Here is a 21245-nt window from a genome sequence, read left to right as displayed (position 1 = left end):
TGTTAGAAAAACATGGTTTAAAAAAGACAGTACTTTAGCAGTTCAGTAAAATAGCTATAGCATGCAGGAAATAGTGACAGCTACACTGCATCAAAGCAAAAAATACATTGTAAGGTGTGTCAAAGATACCAGAACATAGATTTCCAGGGACCTTGAACTCTCTCTGCATAATTACTTATAACAAACTCAGATGCAAAGGAAGTGTTAACTTTTCCCTACAGAAAAACATTCCTGCTTTTACCACTTGCAGTCACATTTTCCTAGGTCACATCTTATCCTAGTAATCCACATCAGTGCATAGCCACAGCAGTGAGAGTTTGAGCAGGGATCAAGATCTGGCAGGTGCCTCTGGAGGAAGGCTGCAAAAACACTGTGAAAAATATTGGTTCAAGTTGTGAAATCAGCAGGGAATACACCATTCATTTTGGGCTTTTGTTCTTCTTCTTGGAAGGAAAATAGATGAGTGCATCTTTCCAGATTTCTTGGAGACAGATCTAAACACAGAGAAAGACAGCCAGGAAAGAAAGGGTTGAGAAGCTGACATGTGTAAGAGCAACAATAACCTGAAGGGAAAAGGCAGAGAAGGGAAAAAAAAAAAACTTAAGAGGGAAACAGATTTTGTATCATACCTAATATACTCCAAAAATTCTACTAAAATAAGAGAAAAGGTTCACTGGAATCAAGAACATAGTGGTAAAGTCTTCCAAGGGAAACGCTCCTGGTGTTTGCAACAGCTAAAATTCCAGTTCCCTCTATTTCACATGCAAAACCACCTCAACTTAGATTAAATTGTAAGTTCCTTCTGGATCTCATTTCCTAGTCTCCAAGATATTTTCTCATTAAGTGTACATACAAATCTATGGAAATCTACCTAAGGTTCCACGAACATCTCCTTTCTGTAGCTTTTTCACTTGTAGCCTACACTTACCTCAGGAGTCCTTTACCATGTACAGACAAAGATGTACTTTTACTAAGTGTAAGCAGCAAATCCAAAATGTACCACAGAAATTGTGAATTGCTGCTGTTCTCCCTCCAGGCACAGCCACATCAACACTTCGGTACTAGACAGCGAAAGCCATTTCAATAAAATCAGCAATTTTCAGCAGGTGATGCAGTAACAATAGCAGATGGTGCAAATAACCTGAGCTGCAAGGAGGAGAAAATCCATTCTGTTATTGTACATCTTTACATCTACTAACTCCAATGTAAAATGTGGAGTCAAAAGGATCCTGTCATTAGGTGACAGACTGGATTAAACTTCATTAAGATTGGCTGGAATAACACTGGGCTTTCACTTCAGACAGTTTTATAAACCCATTAAAGATGCTTTAGAGAGTAAAATAGATGAAACATTACATACCCTTTCATGAAAAGCATGAAGGCCTCCTCAAAACATGAGCTATGAAGGTGGGGATGTTTTACTGGGTATTTTTTTGACAGATCTGTGTGTCTTTATGTTTGAAATGAGAAGTCAAAACAGTACAGACAAAAGAAAAGAAGGAAGTCAGAGAAGAATCATGCTTATACCTAAAAAAAAGCTTGGATTGAAAGAGAATGTTTTATACTACCCACTAACAAGAAATTCTTGTAATTGCACTCAAAGACTTTTTAGACTTTTTTTTTTAATGTTTTGGGTGTTTTGGTTTTTTGGTGTGTGCTTTTTTTTTAATTTTTTCTGTCTTCAGAAAAACAGAGGTTTGTACCTTCCTTGTGAACAAATAAAATCCCACTGAAGATTTTCTTTACATTGCCATCAGTTTTCTCTCTGACTGGAAATTCCCTGCAAAGCCCCACATTTTGACTATTTCTGCTAGAGAAGAATAACATTCTTGCAGTCTGTTGCTAGCACATTCTTGCTAGTTATTCCAGCAACAGCACTGCAATACCAGAGCAACAAAAATGATACGAGGAAAAAATTCAGACTAAAGGGGTACATTTGCATTCAAAACACAAATATGGGCAAATGGAAGTAAGAAAAAATCTGCTGCTCAGTTACCAATGCCTACAGCACTTTGAAACTCAGGAGAGAATGCTTAAAATAAAAGAAAAAGGAAAAAAAAAAACCTCACAAGCTAGGAGGAAAAAAAAAAAAAGAAAAAAATCAGGAGCTGGAGATTTCACAAAAGGAAGCATCATTTAGAGTGTTTCCAGAAGAAAAGGTTGGATGATGAGTTGAATGGAAAAATAAAGCATGGTTCATTCAGTTTTGCGCTTAGATGACATGATGCATGCTTAACGACCCAATGTCTTTACAATGCTGCCTGCAATCTGAAGCTAAATCCAGAAATGTTCGTAGTGTATCCAAAAGAGATCATCTACCTTTTGTACATGGTCAGGAAGGGCTGCATTGAACAAAGCACCTCCGTAGGCACTCCCAGAAGTGCAATTCTGTGCATCACTGCTTTAACTATAGGTTTATTTGTGGGTATGCCAATACTATAAGCCTATATAAATACTATATTCAACAGATTTAAGATTTTCAAGGCTGAAAAAAGCCCCTGTGACTGCTCTTTTCTTGGCATTACCATCCTTCAAAACCCTTCAGACTAGACACAGATGATAGTGTCCATGGATTGATGGCAGTGTCAGCAGAAAATCATGAAGTATTTTAAGTAATGGACATTTATTATTGAAGTTGTTGTTCCACAAAAGGAGACTGGTATGTCACCTGGAAAGAACTTGTGGCAGTGGTTGAATCTATAGGATATTTTCACTGATATTGGCAACTGGTCAAGTGTCCAGAAATACTACTGTGCTGTGATTTCAGTAGCTCAGAGGCCCGGCCACAAACCTGGTGACACAGATGCAAATGGTCAGGTTGGTATAGGCAACCTTTCAGTGCATGTTTATTTATACCTGCATGAAATATACATTATTCTCTAACATATTGGGGGGCTCTGGAGAATTAAGACTAGAGGTAGATGCATCCCCTCTGACAGTGTGCTGCCTTTCTTGCCAGATTACTTCACATGCAGGTGACAATGCATTTCTCAGCTCTGTGCAGCATTTCTAGTTCTCTCTTGCTTTTCACATCAGCCACTTGTGGTGACAGAGGAACTGCAGTGCTTAGCTAACGAGATCTAAATTTCCAGTGACACTGCAAGGGATTTCAGTGTAAGGAAACACACAATTCATTAGCAGCTTTCCTCTTTTCCTCTACCTTACATCTATACCTAGACCTCCGTTCTGTTCTGTCGCTGAATCATTGTAGAGGTTGGCAAATCAGATATAAACAACTTGGTTCACAGAGGTCCTAAGTTTCCACAGTTCTTGTTCCAGTCAATGGAAGTTGCAAGTGTTTGTCAGCAAAAAGGGCAATTAACTGCCTTGTGCTTCAGCTCCCACATCCATAAAATGGGAGCAGTTATTCTTTCCTTCTAAAGTGCCAGCAGAATCTTACATGAAAACTGCTGAAATCTTCCTCTTTCCTACAGACCATGGTGGTCTGTCATTATGCCAGCTCCTTTATCCAGTGTCACTGCCTGCCTAGCTGCCCTTCTATTCAATGCTGAGAGCTGGGCCTCTTTAGCCTGGAGAACAGAAGACCGAGAGGGGATCTTATCAATGTCTACAAATATCTTAAGGTCGAGTGTCAGGTGGACAGGGCCAGGCTCTTTCCAGTAGTGCCCAGCGACAGGACAAGGGGCAATGGGCACAAACTACAACACAAGAAATTCCAACCAAAGAACTTCTTTACCTTGAGGGTGGCAGAGCACTGGTGCAGGCTGCCCAGAGAGGCTGTGGAGTCTCCTTCTCTGGAGACATTCAAAACCCACTCGGATGCGACTGGGCAGCCTGCTCTGGGAGACCCTGCTTTAGCAGGGGTTGGACTAGATGATCTCCAGAGGTCCCTTCCAACCCTGGCCATCCTGTGATTCTGTGAAACCACCAGAGCAATGAGCTGGAAGTCCTCAACAGTTCCTTCCTACTTGCACACCTTCCCACACAGCTATTCATGCCACCTCTATCTGGCCACTTCTTCCTTTTCTCAGAGCTGGGGACACCTGTTCTGTTGCAGCAGGACAGAGGTAAAAACATGAAAAAGGAAACCATCAGAGAACTTATTTAAGAGTAACGGGGATCTGAATACTACCTTACTTAGCCTGATAATTACAAGGAAATGGCAGCTGATCTAAATCATGATTGGGTAGGAGGTCGCCTTGCCAGCAAATATGATAGTGCTAGCAGGCTCTGTTCAGCAGCTCTTTTGCTGTAAAAATATTATTTCACTGAAGTGAAATATTTTGGCTTCACTCCAGTAATAACCAAGGCAGGCTATTGTTGCTCTGGAAGGAAATTTTGCTCACTGTGATGGAAGCAGCCACTGCCTACTAGAAAGAAAATTCAGCAGAAATATCTCTTTGTTCTAGTATTCTGGACTAAGCCTTGATTTCTCTCCCTGCTGTCAAAAAAAAGGAATACTCAGCAAGCAGGACCTTAGCAGCAGACATTGGTTTGAATATATGTTGCCTTGGTCTGGCACACCGCCTATTAAAACAGTTAGACGTTTTCTTACAGCCATAAGACGTTCTAGCTTTATTCTGAGTCAGACAAGTTCACCTAAAACAAAGCACAGAGTGTAAGTTAGATCTAGTCAGAGTGCACACATTTTATTGCTGGAATCTAACGAGCATCTTAGAAATCCTGATGCTACAGTCTAAGAATATAAGATCATTACAAATAATGAAAACATTTTGATAATTAGACTGTCAAGCAGAAAGCCTAACAGAACACATTTAGATATTCAAACACACTTCAGCTGCATGTGCATCAGCCCTTTGGCGGCCAATATACTGAAAAGAACATATCAATAGTTTGCAGAAACAGAACACAGACAAGATTCAGCCAGACAGTACTATAATGCTAGACTCTTTTACTTCCTAGGTTGTCACTGACACTGTCACCTTATAAAGCAATACTGGGCAGCAATTAAGTAGGGCTGTTATTCACCACTAAGTTAGCAAAGGAAAAGAAATGAATGAGCTTTCCCAGGTTGCAGTAGTTCCAGATTGTCTCTCAAAGGGCTGCATCAATTACTGTCACTTATTTGTCAGCAGTATGCCATGATTAATTGGCAAGATCCACATTTTTGCGTGCCTTACGTCATACACAGCTCTGCTCCCCCATCTGTTTTTATTGGTGTTATACACCAAAACGTTCCACACCATGTACCTTGTCAAAGCTATATTAATGTCTCACAGTGGAATCAAGCTAAAACAACTTAAAACCCAACAGATTACCTAAATGTGCTGAAAATAAAGATGTAAAGAGAAGTGACTGAAAGATTTAGTAGAATTGAAAGTTGAGATACAAAAAAGAGCAACAGACTTCAAGCTTTCTTCAGCAAAATGAGAATGTTATGTTGGTTGAATAAGGGAATTTGTTGTCAATACTAAAATATGCTGAGAAGTTTTTCTCACTAATTCAGAGTAAGTAGCACTTTACAAAAACCCCCATGACATTTACAAAGTATATTGTTACTTTGCAAGAACAAGTGTGTCGAAAAATAGCCTTACGTTTCAGTTCCTCACATCCTTCCTTTCCTATTTAGGATGGTGTTTGAATCCTTCTTCCTTATTTTCTGAAAAAAATCTGCATCCTGTGGACTTTCCCAGAATTCCAACATGCATTTAAATGTTTCCTTGGAGTCTTACTGAACACTTACACACGTTTATGTCCTAGGTAGTGAGTAAAAAAACCCCACATATACATCGAAGAGCACCACAGCAGGACAACATACGATAACACAAATTTATGGTTATAACTATAATAAAGGCTTACTGATCAAAACATTATTCAACATTTACGTGGTCATTTTCACGTGTAGACATGAACTTGCTTTAAAAAAGAAGTCATTAATCAAATGTTATTTCCATTCTAGCCTTGACAGCCACCAGGACTTTTTATATGCCTCATGATACCCGTCATCTTTCTGAAAGCTTCTACTCAGAAATTGTGCCATTTTGAGATTCCAAGTTTCATTCTTTCAAAACACACTTCTCTCTCCCCTAGCTGGAGAAAAGGTAAAATATCTGAAATCTTCATGTTCAGCCTCCAGAATCCATCTGCTTTTAGAATCCACCTCCTTAGAACCACAAGATCCATTGCAAAAGATGCTGTGAGGGACACTACTGCACTCACATCGGAGTTATGCTTGCCTTTCCACACTTCCTGCCTTTCTGATCATCTGAAGCACTCAGCAAATATTTACACTATGACCACCTTCTGAATTTTAGTTGCATTGACTTCCAAGTTCAGAATCATGAAAACAGTACAGTGAGTAATTAGAAGTCTCATAATTATTGCACTATCCATTAGTAATTCTGCAAGGCTGGCACTTGTCTGCAGTACAACAGGAAAAAGAAGCTGGTTAGTGCCCCTAAAGTTGCATGGTTTTAGTCTCAATATATACACCCTCAATTCAAAAGCATTATTTTTCTTTCAAAGGAACTACATTTTTAATACACTTCTGTAGCTTACCCTTTAGTTAGCAGAAGTAATTGACAGTCCAGGCTAAACATTAAACCACCTGTATATCCTCCTTCAGATCCTCCACAGCTGTGGAACATTCTCTCTGAACCTGAATCAGTCCTTCTGAGTGAGCTAGATGATCAATTACTCTTCTGAAAGATCTCATTTTTCTATTCCTGTGTCAATGAAATAATGCAGGGGAGAAAAAAGGAAAATGAGTTGACCTTTCAGGAACTGAATATTCCACATTGTGTTCCCCCTAACAACATTGTCAGGTATTTAAAGCTTCCCACTGGGAGAACCATTGCTCCATTATCAGCTGGGATAAATAAATTCCTCCCAATAACAAGTCCCCCCCACAACCTGCAAGTGATTTTATAGAAACAGAGTCTTCTGATAAGCTTTTTAATCCTTCACCTGAGAATTCTGATGCTAAACAAAGAAGAAACAAAAGCACAGAAAAGATGATGCCAGCTTCACCAGTCAAAACTGAGCTTACAGTTTCAAGAGATGCAAATGGTCTGTAATATCAAATACAAATATTATCAAATACAACTAATGAAATTTTACTTCCATTTCCACACATGTCACAGTATGGTAACAGCATCTTCCTGGGCCCAGGAGTTGTGGTCTGTTGTGATCTCCCCCAAAGAAACAGCATAGGCTTACTTCAATGCCTTTCTCAGTTTGTATCTGTTGTTTCACTACTCAAAGCAGCAAGGTACTACCTCCACCGTCACCAAAGTGACCTCTAAAGCCTCTGCTGTAATACTGCAGTCATGAAAATTACCACAGACACCATAAAACAAAAAGTAAAGAAAAACAACAACAAAACAGGTTTTGACCCGAGGAATTACAGAGATTAGAACAAGGTCTACATGAGGCAGCAACTGTACGGTAAAAGCTTAGTTACCAACAAGAAATTTATTTTCATAGGCTTTGAATATTTTTGCTACTTTCTGAAAAATTATTCTGCAACATCATGCAAATGATGCAAATGTAAGCACAGAGGAATAAGGTTAAGTTAATGAGACATTCAGGCCAAAATGCAGATTGCCATGCTTTTGTGATGGCTATATATATACCATGCCTGCATAGAGATCACCATATCGACACTGTTGGCTCTGACTGCACACGCTGTTGTGCAGATAAGCACAAAGCTTGGCTCTGGGAGATCTGTCCGTTCCCAGAAGGCAGGTCCCCCCACCTTGGTGGTGCAGAGGTGGCCCGCGTGTCTCAGGTGCCATCAGCACCTTGGACAGGGTGAGCCTGGGCTCACAAGTGGCAGGGGTGCTGCTCACACACAAAATACCAACACAAGAGGCACCCTGGTCACCACTCACACCCCCCAACAGCTTACGGACATCTCTGCTATGGCCCAAATTCTCATGGCTTGTACCAGAAACATGTTGAATTTTTCCAGTAGGTCAGTTTGTGTGCATCCAGAAGAGAACAGGACTCCAAAAAATATAGCGCGATTGATGCAAGCTCTTGCCAGAGACAGTTTTATAGCATCATTGGCTGCTGTGCTCATTGAGCTGTTGACAGCAGCAGCGGTAGAAAACTGAAGAGAAAAAGAGCAGGATTAGACTGGGCTTTTGTCTTTACCTCTGTTCTGTTATAATGCCCTTCAGAATGCTCCTCCAGAATGCTCCCTGGTGCTAGAATACCTCTTCCTTTGAGGAAACCAGGAATCTATTTCAAATTTCTAACCAAGAATCCACTTTTCACACTTAATTCCTGACTTTAAGCCCACACTACTCATTTCTCCTTTCTTGTCCTTTGTTACATTTTCCAAGATATAAGCCAAGAGGCTATTTATATTATTTTGCATTGACCATTATATTGCCATGATGATACTGTCTGACAGGTCATTTTACATTAGCCAAGTTCTTCTGTCCCAGCTGCACACTATGAACATAACAGACATCTTTCTCTTAGTTCTGTTGCAAAATACAAAACTGCATTGGCTTAAAAACCAGAAACGCAAAGAAAGTGACAGATAATTTGAACAATCCAAATCCACAGAATGTTTTGAATATCTAGGCCCAGATTTCCATTTTTATGTATTATTTACTATATTCTACCTTGCAGGCTTACATACACTAATCCTCCTGGATGTATTCAGCACAGAGAGTGATCCCTGGCCTCTAGCTTTGAAGCAATTTACTAGTTGTGCACACACAGCAATACTTTAGACAGAAATTATAGACAGTATTGGCAAAGTGTTATGCTGTAGAAGGCTCTGATCTGTTCACCTTATGACCTTAGAAAAAGTTCCCAGAGCTTTGAAATAAATCAGTGGTATTTCATATGCCTTGGTATTATCTTTCAATTTGTGGTTTCCCGAGACAGTCAAATTTCAAGAGCAACTATATGACAGCAGGGGCATGAGAAACAAGAAGAACATGTAAAAGATGTGGCAGCTATGCCAGTTTGACAAATATGGTTTAAAAAACCACAAGGTAGGTAGAACAATTCTTTTAGTCAAACAATCCACTCAGAAGAAATGCAGCAGAAGCCTAGAACACGCACTCCCAGTTTTTTTCTAGATAATGCAAAATAGTCATAAAATCATTACAAAGACCTGTAGTCTTAAAACCTGGATAATATAAATCTACAGTATTTAATACATTTAAAATCCACAAGAGGGCAGAAGCATAGGTAAACTGAAGAAAGTAGAAGAGACACAAACAGACAGCAAATAGAAAGAAGCTCAAGACCCTGGTCTTCTGAAATACGTGGTTTGTTGGTTTTGGGGGTGTTTTTAAGAAAAAATTGACCATTTGGTAAGGAAAATAAGATTCATAATTGCATTTAGATTCATGATAGCATTTACTTAAACATATAACCTTGCCATATGGTGAAAACATGAAACCTATTAACCAGGTTCAGGCAATTCTTCCTTTCTTCTGAAACTGGCCTGCTTTAGTTTCACAGTCAATCAAAATGACCACAGTCATTCATATTTGTTCATTGATTTCAGCTGGAAAGTGATTAATCGCTGCCAATGATGTAATGACTTCTAAAAATACACAGAGGAAGCCTGCACCCTCAGCTTGGCAGTGATATGATCAGTTTGTACAACAGCTAGCCAAACTCAAATAAGAGTTGCAACTGGAGAGTTTGGTTTCTCACGTACAGTATCTCATGCTGTTTGCTGATAGGACCGAACAAAATTGTCCTATCTGACTCGGAAGCCTAAAACTAATCTTCAAAAGACATTGAAGTATTTGGAGCTACAGCCATAAATAGACTTACTCCCAGACATTGTTTCACCCAACAGAACCTACAGTCCTAAATTAGATACCAAGATCCATCTTGTAAAACACATGGGAAGTATGCAAAACTAAGCACAAGAGGGAAGCTGGCTCATGTAATCAGTATGAAGTCAGAGGAATGATTAGCCATTTCATTTCAAAGCAGGTAAGCATCTACCTGATTAAGGATTCTTTACTCTAAACCCTGTTCTCTGTGGTGCCCAAGGACAGACACAATTAGACAAGAAAGAAACCTGCTCACTGCAGCCTCTCTACTAATGTTATCATTATCTAGAATATGAAAAATTTTGTTTCAGTTTTCACTCTTCTCCATTACAATAAGGACTCCAACATAGCTATTTTGGGATCCAAGCCACAGACAGGGTCAATATAGATCAGATGTGTAACTCGCACTTTGGAGAAGTCTGTTCATACACAGGGATGCTTCTGTTAAGTCTCTGGAGATGGAAGCCATATCCTGTGTTTCATTAACAGGTTGGTCAATGAACTTCATCAATGAAAGGCCTTCTTACTACTGTCAGTTTTTCCTCACAGATGCAAGGTAGAGACAGACTGTTCTCAGCCTAACACACAGAACAGGTTTTCATCCTTTCCAGTATCAAGGTGGACTTGATTTGCCTTGTTCAGTTATGTAAAACTTAAGTCGTATACATAACACATCTTTCCTATTGCGTACACATTTTGATCTATGTATATGCATGTACATAATTTTTTTAACTTAAATATATTGCTTGTGCCTGTTGTAAACACAGAACTCCATAACCACGCACTTGCAGGTGTATTGATTATAGCAATTTCTTTTTTTCACACCAGTATAAATCAACTTCCAAAAGCAAAAATAAGTAAGTATGAGATCAAAACAACAAAATATGCTCCATTTTCTCAGACTATATATTGCCAAAATCTAAGACAGCTATGGATTCACCTAAGGTATGTCTGAAATGGAACACACACCAAAGGATTCATCTGTGATCTATTTTGCTTGGTTTCTAGAAAATGCTGGTCTTTTTGTCTGGGTTTTATCAAAATATGGCATGAGGAATACAGAGCAGAAAAATATGATGGTAAAAACTTCATCCAGCCAGATCTGCATTTAGAAAAAGGAAAGGCAAATGCCACAGCCATTTTAAGTGCACAGCAAATATGTAGCTCTAAATTCTTTTTGAGTAGAGTGCCTACCTAAGTTATTTTTATCTTTCTGAAAACATCTTTTGAAGCAAAACATTTAAGTATTTATCCTCTATTGATAGAGAGATGAACTATGGTTAAAATGAACATCCTCCTTGCGAACATGACAGTAGCCCGTAACCTCAGCATACCTTGCCAGACTCTAATTTATGAAACAGCATTATTAATCATAGGAAACTTGCAATTACAGAAGTGACTACTGACTAGGCTTTTACAGTCACAAGGGAAGTTGCTAGCAATTATGAAAGTAGTCTGCTAGGAAACACACATATTAAGCTTTCTTAGATTCAATAAACTTACACCTTACTGATAACTTGATGCAATGATCAGTACTATGCTCAGAAGTAACAATTTAAAATTAGGATGAAGGACTCTAAAATCTATTACTTTCCTATTTGTGGAAAAATCTTGCCTTGTAACATTTAACTGGAAACTGGTTGTTTTACTGGCTAAAGAGCTTTCTGCTTACTGATGGCATTTTATCATTGATGAATGAGACATTATTGAATGGGAAAATACCATCTTCTACTGTTAGTCCTTTAAAAAAAAAATCAAATCATAAATCCTAAAAGATAAAGATATACTAATATATATAATGAAGTCCTTATACTAATGTGACTGAGAAAATAGAACCCTGTTCACCGTCCATAGTAAGCCATCACATGGCTGGTAGCTAGCTGACTGAAATCTAAATAGGATGATGCTTTGTAATACTTGTTGATTTAAAAAAAAAAATTAGACAAACTCAGCTGAAAGGGTAGATAATTCATATTGTCACTGAAAAGATACAACAGAAAGGTACCATTCTGGTACAAAGCAAAGGCACTAACTTACACCATGGAAAACCAACATTTTTTAATTTTCCTTCTGATGGGCCATCAATTCTTTAAGATTAAAAAGAAACCATCAAATCTGCATGCCAAGCATAGCAGGTTTTCCATCGGACTGAGAACACCCACCAACCAACAGCAATCCCCTTTGCCATCTCTCCAGTGATTAGATGAGTGATGTCAGTTTTGTGCTGGCACAGGCAGCCTGCTTTTTACAGACTGATTTTTAGATTCAGGCAAACAAAACTAAAGCCCAAATCATTAATTTCATAGCTTTTTTCCGCACCAATCCTCATGTGAATTCTTAACTGATGGAAAGCATTAAAGCAAGGAGGAGAAATCACTGCTTCTACCCATCCTTGATGCACTGTAAAGGAGTGGGAAGAAGAATTTACAGAAGCTTTGGTTTGCAGGTCAGTACAGCTGGCCTCATTTGTAGCTCTAACAGAGGGCTTGCTGATCATTTGGTCTTTTTCTATATTGAAGAGCTAAGCCTAGCTCTTCATTCAGCCCTATCATCCCATACAAATATTTTGGATCTGGGTGAGGAGATAGTTTAGAAAAGGATAACCTCACCTGCTTGGCTTACCAAAACTACCCTTCAAGGCACAAGAAACTATCCATTACAGTCATTTGAGAAAGCCTCTTAGGCCAGGTCACTAAACATAACTGCAGGATTTTCTCTCAGACACACAGTGACTTTAGAAAACAAAAGCATAGGAAGAGATTTAACAGAAGGTGTTCTTACATGACTCAAGGTTGCTCAAATCACAAGAAAGGATATGAAAACTCAAGCCTCGGCACGCTTTGCCCAGAATAACTAATTCAACAATCTTTTATTTCTGTAAAAGCAAAACAGCAGAAAATGGCCTCTGCACAAGTGATAAGTGCCATATGACGCAATTAAGTTATAAACTAAACTCTGTGCTTAAAATGAAAAGGAAAGGTAGCAAGTAGCCCTGCTCAGAAACAGGAAGCTCCAATAAATAACATATACAAAATTAAATAGATATTTTCAACCTTAGTAGTATTATTCAGATTTTTAAATAATTTAGTTCTAAGTGACAAAGAAAGAAAACAAGGTAAAAGTGAGATCCGTAATGACAAAGTTTTTCTTCCATGCCCAAAAGGCTTTTATTATTTCATCTCAGCAGATTCAATCCCCAGTCTACCTACTACGAAACTGAACAAACTGCATACAGATGCAGAAGATAATTTAGAGATGAATTCTTCTGAGTTTTATCACAGTATAAATGACCTATGTTAAAAAAGTCAGTGTATGCAGACAAATGGACTTCCATGTTTTATAACATTTAGAAAAAAGATGACATTTTGTGAAATAACTGGTGCCTCTTGGCTTGCCAAGTAGATTTATGATCTACCTTGAATTTGACAGATTAAGTTTGTTAAAGAATATTTTAAAGTCTGAGGCACTACACAGAAAATTACCACAGTACCAAAGAGTTAACCTGGATAATGTGGCAGTGAAGGTCTCTAATCCGGCAGCAACATTACCTGTTGTAGCACTTTCTCCCAGTTTTGTTTGAACAGCTGTTAAACTGGAAATTAACTTGTGGATTTAAAAGCTTACAATCTTTTCCTTGTAGAAGGATAACCAAAACACCAAACAAACCCATAAACCCAAAACAACTTTTACTAATGGTTCCTTTTTTCTGAATGCCCTTCTCAAAGAAAAACAGAAGTGAGCACAACCTCTCTTCCATTATCATTCAGCAAACATGTTGCTTCACGCTGCAATAAATGGAACAAGAAAACTGTGAACTCACAGTTCACTACTTGCTAGATCTACCTGATGCTAGTTACTGTACAAACATGCTGAGACACTTTCATTACTTCAGGGATTTTATAGCTAAAGGGTATGAACACATGATCAATGATACTTGAAGTATAGCTATTTAAGTTAACTATATTGCTCAGCAGCTGGAACACCACAGCTAACCATGTATTTGCTTGTGATGTGAGATGTTTATGTCTCATGGGAAACTAATCTTACACAGAACCAACATGACATATTAATAAAAAGGCCACAGTCTTGTCTGATTGCTGTTCTCATGGGTTTTTTTAAACAAAAGAAATATCAAATTAAAACTGTGAAATTTTCTGGTTATTTGCAGCCACATTAAATAAACAGTCTCAAATACTCGTTTCTCTATGAGGTCCTACTACCCTGTCAGCAATTATCAAGCAATGCCCCTATTATTACTGCTACATTCAGTACAGTAACTCAGCAAAGGCAAGTGCAAGTGGCTATATAAGCAGAAAAAAAAATATTTTGTCTTGAGGAGCTCAGAGGCTAATCAGGAAGAAAATAGTGATGAAGAAGAAAACAGAGATATAGCAGTTGCTCCAAGACAGTCAAAAAGCAGATCCTGGAACTGAATACCTGCAATGCTTCAGAGTTCCTCAGACACGTTCCAGCCTGGACCTCATGCTGTTCCAGAGAGCGAAAAGGTCTCAGAAGCCATGGTTCTGTTAAAATGTCTTCTCAGATAAACATGATTTGTTCTGAAGATAAAGGTTTCAATTCTCTTCTCACTTGTATTCACATGACTCTATTAACTCAAAGAGCAAATGTTTCCCATCTATGCTTCTATTTGTACAGAACCGAGTTCCTGGTTACCAGGACATCGTCGTTAAGAAAAATCTTAGGAACGCAACCAAATTCCAAAATGTACATAAATCCCACTGATTTCCAGGAGCAGACACACAAACCAGGCTTCAGAGCTCTGGAAAACTGTGATCTCATGCTATCAGACTAGACTGCCTTTTATATATCTGACCTATATAACAATTTATGCATATGCATGCATTCCTGTTTGTGAAACGTGAGATCACACCATTTCAAAAACCTAGGTGGCAACTCTTACTACTCTTCTCTTAAATTTAAGAATAATGCCTAACTCCAGGTTTTCTTCAGGTTAGTAGTTATAAAGTCTTACAGACTAAGACCAGGAGGTTCCATTTTCATCCTTTAAAAACACCTCGTCTGAGATTTCAGCTGTATACAGTAGAATGGTGGTAGAATCTAACTTACTTGAATTAGAACAGTTTCAGTTTGTATGTACAATGCATCTCATGTACATTCCTAAGATATACTGCTTAAGTAATTTATTAAAATCCTATTCCACTCAGGACACAAGAGGACTAAGAGCAGTGAAAACTCTCTCAGGACTCAGTTGACTCTGGTTACAACCAACTATTGCATGATCAGCACAGAATAACTGCGTTAACCAAAATTCCAACAGAAGTGGTGAAAGTTCCACTTTAAAATGAACATACATCTCAATAACACACTTCTTGCCCATTCCTGCCACACAGTCAAACCAAAAGGTGTTTGTTTTTGTTTAAGCTACAAGCACTTGATACCACTTTCAAGGTGGGCATCAAAACATACTAGTATGGACATTTCTACTGGTAAGTGAAACACTAAGTAGCTTTGGGTTTGTTCATCTTACTACCTAGATTTTTCTGAGGCGATCAGACCCAGGAGACATGCAGGGATGGAGATCCAAGAATATTTTCTTGCCTACCTCAGCTGGAGTCCATGGAGAGAAATGGGCCATGAAGTCTCTCCTCCACTTGTGACATGGGTGTTTCCCCCTGATTTCTTTCATCAGTGGAGGGTGATGAGTTCATATATCATACACAGCCTCTTACCATTCTCCTATTGTAACACAAGAGGTAGGTGAGTTTAGCACACTCAAAGAGGCATGCTACTTGAACATAACAAACAGGGGTCAGTGACAGTGACACAACATAGCAGCAAATGCTTTGGAAACACCAAGTTCACCTGTATGTTGCCTGCCCTTGTTCACAGGAAATTACAGATTCAGTAACACCTTACAAGGGATCGGGGATGGGAGATAAAATAGACTGAAAAAATAGCCAATAATTTCTAATAAAATGAAGACTGGCAGTCCCAGGTTGAAATGTTCAACAAATAATTTTCCAGGTCAAGGAAAGTGTTTGCCAGTGACAATTTCTCAGCTGTTCCTGCACATCCTTAAATTACTCCATTTTCTGTATGTGCCACAACACATACAGGAGACAAAAACAAGCTGTCAGAATTCAAACATGTTCCAGAATATAGCTTTACAGCTGTAATTGCTATCATATTTTGAGCTAACTCTAGCCTAAAAAAAATCAGGCAGATTTCAAATCTCACTGTAAAGAGAATCCCTATACTTCTGTGCAATGAGTATGTAACTGAACTTAAAAAGTTTTATTATAACCTGATCATACACTGACAACAGCACACTGAGATCCTCCACCTCTAAAAGTGAAGCTTTAGAGGGACTATCATGCTACTTCTTTTAAACTGAAAAAATAAAATAAACTATTAGGTCTTTGAAAAATAATGGTATTAGTAGACAGTGACACACGTTAAAGGTTGTGATTTAAAACACAGACCAGAAACATGTTCTTATAACACCACAAATTAACTCACAGAACATACAAATTCCTTCAACTACAGTATGTCTGTACATTCAAATACGATGACATAAAATGCCTGGCATGCATGTTAACTTACACTGTTTCTGTCTTTGTCTCATTTCTAATTAGGACTTGCTAGTGTAAACTAAAGGATGCATCAAATGCTTCGCAATCTTATAGACAAAACAAAATTATAACATTAGAAGTGTGAAGGGTATTTATCATATTAATGTTTTGTATCAGCTTTTGGCCACACATCTGATCAGAATGGAAAGCAGAAGGAACTAGCAAGACTGCTGCTGTTCCTAACACGAGAGACTGAGATCTCTCCAAGAGGGGTCAACTGTAATTGAAAAATAAAGAGAACAAATTCAATGTTATGATCTGCAAAAAACTATACAATGTAAGGGGGGGGGGTGGGGTGGGGTGGAAATCACAGCCTTCTAAAATTGTAGCAACTACATGTTATTTCAGGAATATCTCCAGCTTTTCATGTTATTCTCCACCGCACGACTGACTATGGAAAAGTCAGTATTTTAACTAATGATTAATTTTGTCAATTTGCCGTAGTGGACAGTACAGTAAAGCAAAACAAACACACACACTACAAAATTAACAATTACCTTTTAACTAACAGGTTTCACTTTCTCATTTCTCAAAATCAGCTGACAGGAATGTTCCCTGTCTTACCAAGTGGGAGACTGTCAGTGGAAATTTTTACTCAAAGGAGAAGAGTTTCTAGTTTTGTTTTTTTCCTTTCAAGTTGTGTTTCTTTGTTGTTGTTTGGTTTTCTTTAAGAAAGCTATAACCAAATACAAGTATATTGCATTATGTAAGTCTGCATTGCATATGAACTCAATTATACAGTTCACCACCATGAATTCAGTGATCTGCATAACATTACCTCCAACTGCAAGAAATTCAAGCACCTCATGGAAAGAACAGGGCAGTTCTTTTCGTGGAAACACCTGCAGCTGCTGAGCCAGGTGCTGGCTCTGTAGGAGATGAGGCAGACCTGCAGCCACTTTAACACAGAAGGAAAGTTCCTGGAGACCATGATCAAAGAGTCATCACCTGGAGCTGGGCTTCAACGTCCTGCACCTACTTCTTGTGTTTCCCATGAAGGTCTCCCATTTGCACACTAATCTTGTCTCTCTCTTGTTCTATTGAAGCCATTAATAAGATCAAAGCTTTACGTATTAACTGCTGCTATTGATTACATACAGCATGATTAATCTTAATACATATATTGTAATTTGTCCAGTAATAATTAAAAAAAAAGTACATTCTCCTCTTCATGTACTGACTTTCAGCAACTAGCTATTTTTCTCAAATATAGCTATTAATCCTAACCATGTAACACAACTTTGCAGCAAAGATCTCTGGCAAAAACTCCATGCAAAATATGTAAAATATACCACATTATCCTTTTTTTAATAGCATTGTCCCTCAAAAACTGCTTAGAAAATCTTCATTTTTGAACTTCTGGGGGCTTTTTTCCTTCTGCTGTTCTCTGTGCCTTAGTTTGCATTGACCAAATGGAAGAAGGAAAAATATAAAGGAAGAAAAATATAAAAGATTGTAATCTCAGTTTTTCTATGACTAAATTATTGTCAAATTGATGACTAAATTGATGTAAAAAAGCAAAGTCACCTTTGCAATGTTGTCCCATCCCAGTCATGTCAAAAAAGTCAGAACCTATTTCTCTGTTTTAGCATAGAGTTAGAACACCATCAGACATGTCAATATATGGTACTGATTAATTACCTGAATACTTAAATTATATTATTTTTTTATAATAACTGTAGCAACAAATTAAAGTTCTCTGGACCTAGAAATATACTAGTCTGATAAGCTCTCCAAATATATAAAAGCTCTCCAAATAAGGAGAAGATGTATTTTTTACTCAACTTTATAATGCCTATTATACTTGTCTTACACACATACAACATATTTGATTTATATGAACAAATGGTTTGTATGGAACTGGTAAAGACCCCAAGTTCCACTTACCTCTCAGGAACAAAAAGGGCATGAAGACAACTTAGTATGCTTTGACACATAGGTGGTTGTCACAAACAAGAAAAATATGGTTACACTTCTTCAAAATCTGCAGGAATGGTAAAAAATTTAGAAACAAATAAGTGTATTCATTTCCACAGGCAAACTGAAAGCAGTAAGATATTCACGTGTTACTGAATAATCGAAATGCATGAAACACAGCTGTGCAGTTTGCCTTCAAAACTTATACTGCAAAAAATACTACTATAATTATAGGAAAATAAGTTCTATATTAAAATTTAAAAGAGCATAAATATTATTATATAATGCCATAGAGTTTAAAACCTAACAAAATTACATAACATATACACGTAGCAATATGCCTTTCTGTCACAAAGCAGTGTAACACCTAAGTCACTTGTTCCACACTGAACTGATACATTACAGAACAACATTATATGAAATCGGGTTCTCCATATGCAGGTCTTCTCCCAGACCCTCTTCATATGAATTTACATCAGTGTAATTCCTGTGATCTATTTTATACAATTGCATTATGGTCCAGACCATATGGCTGGTGCCTTACTATGCTTTAGTCTTTTTTCCACTCAGATCAGCCTAGGGGCACTGGATTCCAATTTTAAACCTGCAGATACAGCTGAAGGTTACCCCTTTGCCTGCAGAGACCTTTCAGGCAGCTCATTCAAGCTAACTAGTTATATGCAGTTTGAGCCAAGGATCCTAGAAATAAATGGGAAGACATCATTTCAATGTTTTCTGCAATGCTGAAAACAGTGACAGGTCCCTGCTCAACTTATTAGAGTTGCTAGCAGTAACTGACCTGGTTTCGTTAAGCAAAGGAACCTGTAAACCTGAGCATACATCTTCCTTGTAAATGAGAATGTCTGTAAACTTGTTTCTTTGTTGTCATGGAGTGTTATAGGCTTCCACAAGAAGCAAAGGGAGGCTGAAGATAAACTGTTTCATAACAAAAAAGGAAGCTTACTATAAAAAACTAACACCCTCTGACACAGACCCTGTAATTATAATCACCCCTACTAGTGGCATGCCGTCTTCAGCTTCTGAGAAAAACACAGTGTCTTCTGCTTATTTCTGGAGAAAAGTAATAGCTTTGGAAAAGATTACTCTTGGGATCCAGTGCTGGGTGTCAAAACTGAACATGTAACATACAGATGTCCATGCAGAAGAATAGGATCCAAACTATTAGTAGAGAAGGAAGAAAGTGTTAATGACTAAATATATCAACATCTATTGCTAGCTATTTCCACTGCTAGCAATACTATTGTTATTCCTTTTTTGCTCTTCTTAGAAAATCTACCGTGTGATAAACAGATTTGAGAGTCTACTGTGAGATAAAGAATTATGCTGTTCATTTCAGCATGATTTTTCCTGCTGCAGTTCAGAAAGAAGCTGAATTTTTTCCCATGAAAACTATAAGCAAAATGTCCCAATGCAAGTTAATTTTACAAAACATTGCCAGGTCCAAAATGAATACTAACAGTTTACTAATGACAGACCCTTAATATTAACTGCTGTTAACTCAGGAATTTCACATGCAATCACTCTCTGAAGTTAGTTTCACTGTCCTTGTAGATAAAAATTTCTTTACTATCTAGCTGTGGTACAAAAGGGCCTTGTGGGAACTCTTTTCAGGAGTTTCACTGCAGTAAACAACCCAATCTGGTAATGTGTAGAATTTGATTTTTACTTAGCTGTAAAGCAGTATTTTTTCCAGTGCTCATTAACAGAATTAAGAAAACAAAGGTAGTTAAGTGGGATGAAAAAATCCAGAGCATCTGATTCAGCAGGAAGAAACACTCTGAGAAGCAGCTGTTCACCAAGAAATCAAATACATGTTAACTAGGCAACTGTAGCTGCTCAAGCCACTCTGTTAAGACGTCTTTCCACTTGCCTTGCCAGTCACAACAATGAGTATGAATACAGTACTTAAACTAAATTGCTCAAAGTTTTCACTTCAGTCTTGTTTCACGTAACCAGAAGAAATACATCCTCCTCAATGCTCATACAGTAATACTTCACGTGATAGATTTCCACAGTTTCTGTACCCACACATTTTGGCATCTCAAGAACCAATTCAAGTTAATGAGTTGCATCTAGTAATGAGAAAGCTGTAAATAAAATGAGACAAAAATCATGTTACAACAAAATGCAGAATTAAGATCTAAATAAAATATGCCTGGATGCAATCAGCAGTCAATTAGAATGACAAATTATGTGTGGTTTCAAATTAAAGAATTTTAATGGAGTCTTTAAGCTTAGATACAGAAATACAGTTGCAGACAGCCAAGGGTTTAGTTCCAAATGTCCAGGATTTCCAAGTAATGCAACCAATATCTAAGTTTCTTCAGGCTCTAATTGAGAAGGTGAACTTTGTTTAACGCTTTCTTTTTTTGTCTTTTTTTTTTTTTTAAACAAGGATAAAATTTTCCCAAAGTTCTTTTATCTTCAACTTTTTATTTTCAATCTATGTTTTACTTCAGGTGAATACCTTCCTTAGGTTTTTATCCTACTAGTATATTTTAAAAAGTGGAGAAAATAACATGTGAACATATTACAGTTGTTTCTCCTGACTATGCTTACTAGTCAGGTGAGAAGTCTGGAGTTTGTACACATACAAATGGAGTACTTTCGAACATGAGATTCATTCTTCTCACACAGGCGGTAATTAGCTGTCAGTTTCACCATGGACATTTTCCATGTGCACTTTGAGGTAGTCATTTCTTGTAAACTTCTTGTGGCAAAGCTGGCATTCTGCCATTGGTCGATTAGGGTTGTGAGTCAGCTTATGTCGGATCAGCATTTTCTTTAGGCTGAAGGACAGATCACAAACCTAAGGCAGCGAAGACAAGACAAAGACAAAAGAAGTCTTAAAACTTCAAGCATGTATAATGCTCCCTATGTTACATCACTGAGGCCACAGTCACATATACCTGCAGTAGTTCATACATGAGTTGGTCTTTGGAAGAATAACTCCTTC

At 37.8% G+C, this 21245-nt stretch overlaps 1 protein-coding gene across 1 annotated transcript in view; it reads right to left on the bottom strand.

Moving 5' to 3' along the window:
• Positions 1 to 10921: 10921 nt before the first annotated feature.
• Positions 10922 to 21245, bottom strand: part of PRDM5 (PR/SET domain 5) — a 97481-nt gene continuing 87157 nt past the window's right edge. Inside the window, exon 17 of the mRNA XM_080373580.1 lies at positions 10922 to 21098. Coding sequence (XP_080229706.1) covers positions 20934 to 21098 — 165 coding nt within the window. The 3' untranslated portion in view covers positions 10922 to 20933. The remainder of the gene's footprint in view (positions 21099 to 21245) is intronic.

Source organism: Falco punctatus (genome assembly GCF_963210335.1).
Source record: "Falco punctatus genome assembly, chromosome: 1".
NCBI lineage: Eukaryota > Metazoa > Chordata > Aves > Falconiformes > Falconidae > Falco > Falco punctatus.
Note: the sequence above shows the minus strand (reverse complement) of the source record. Positions and strands in the feature narration are given on the sequence as shown.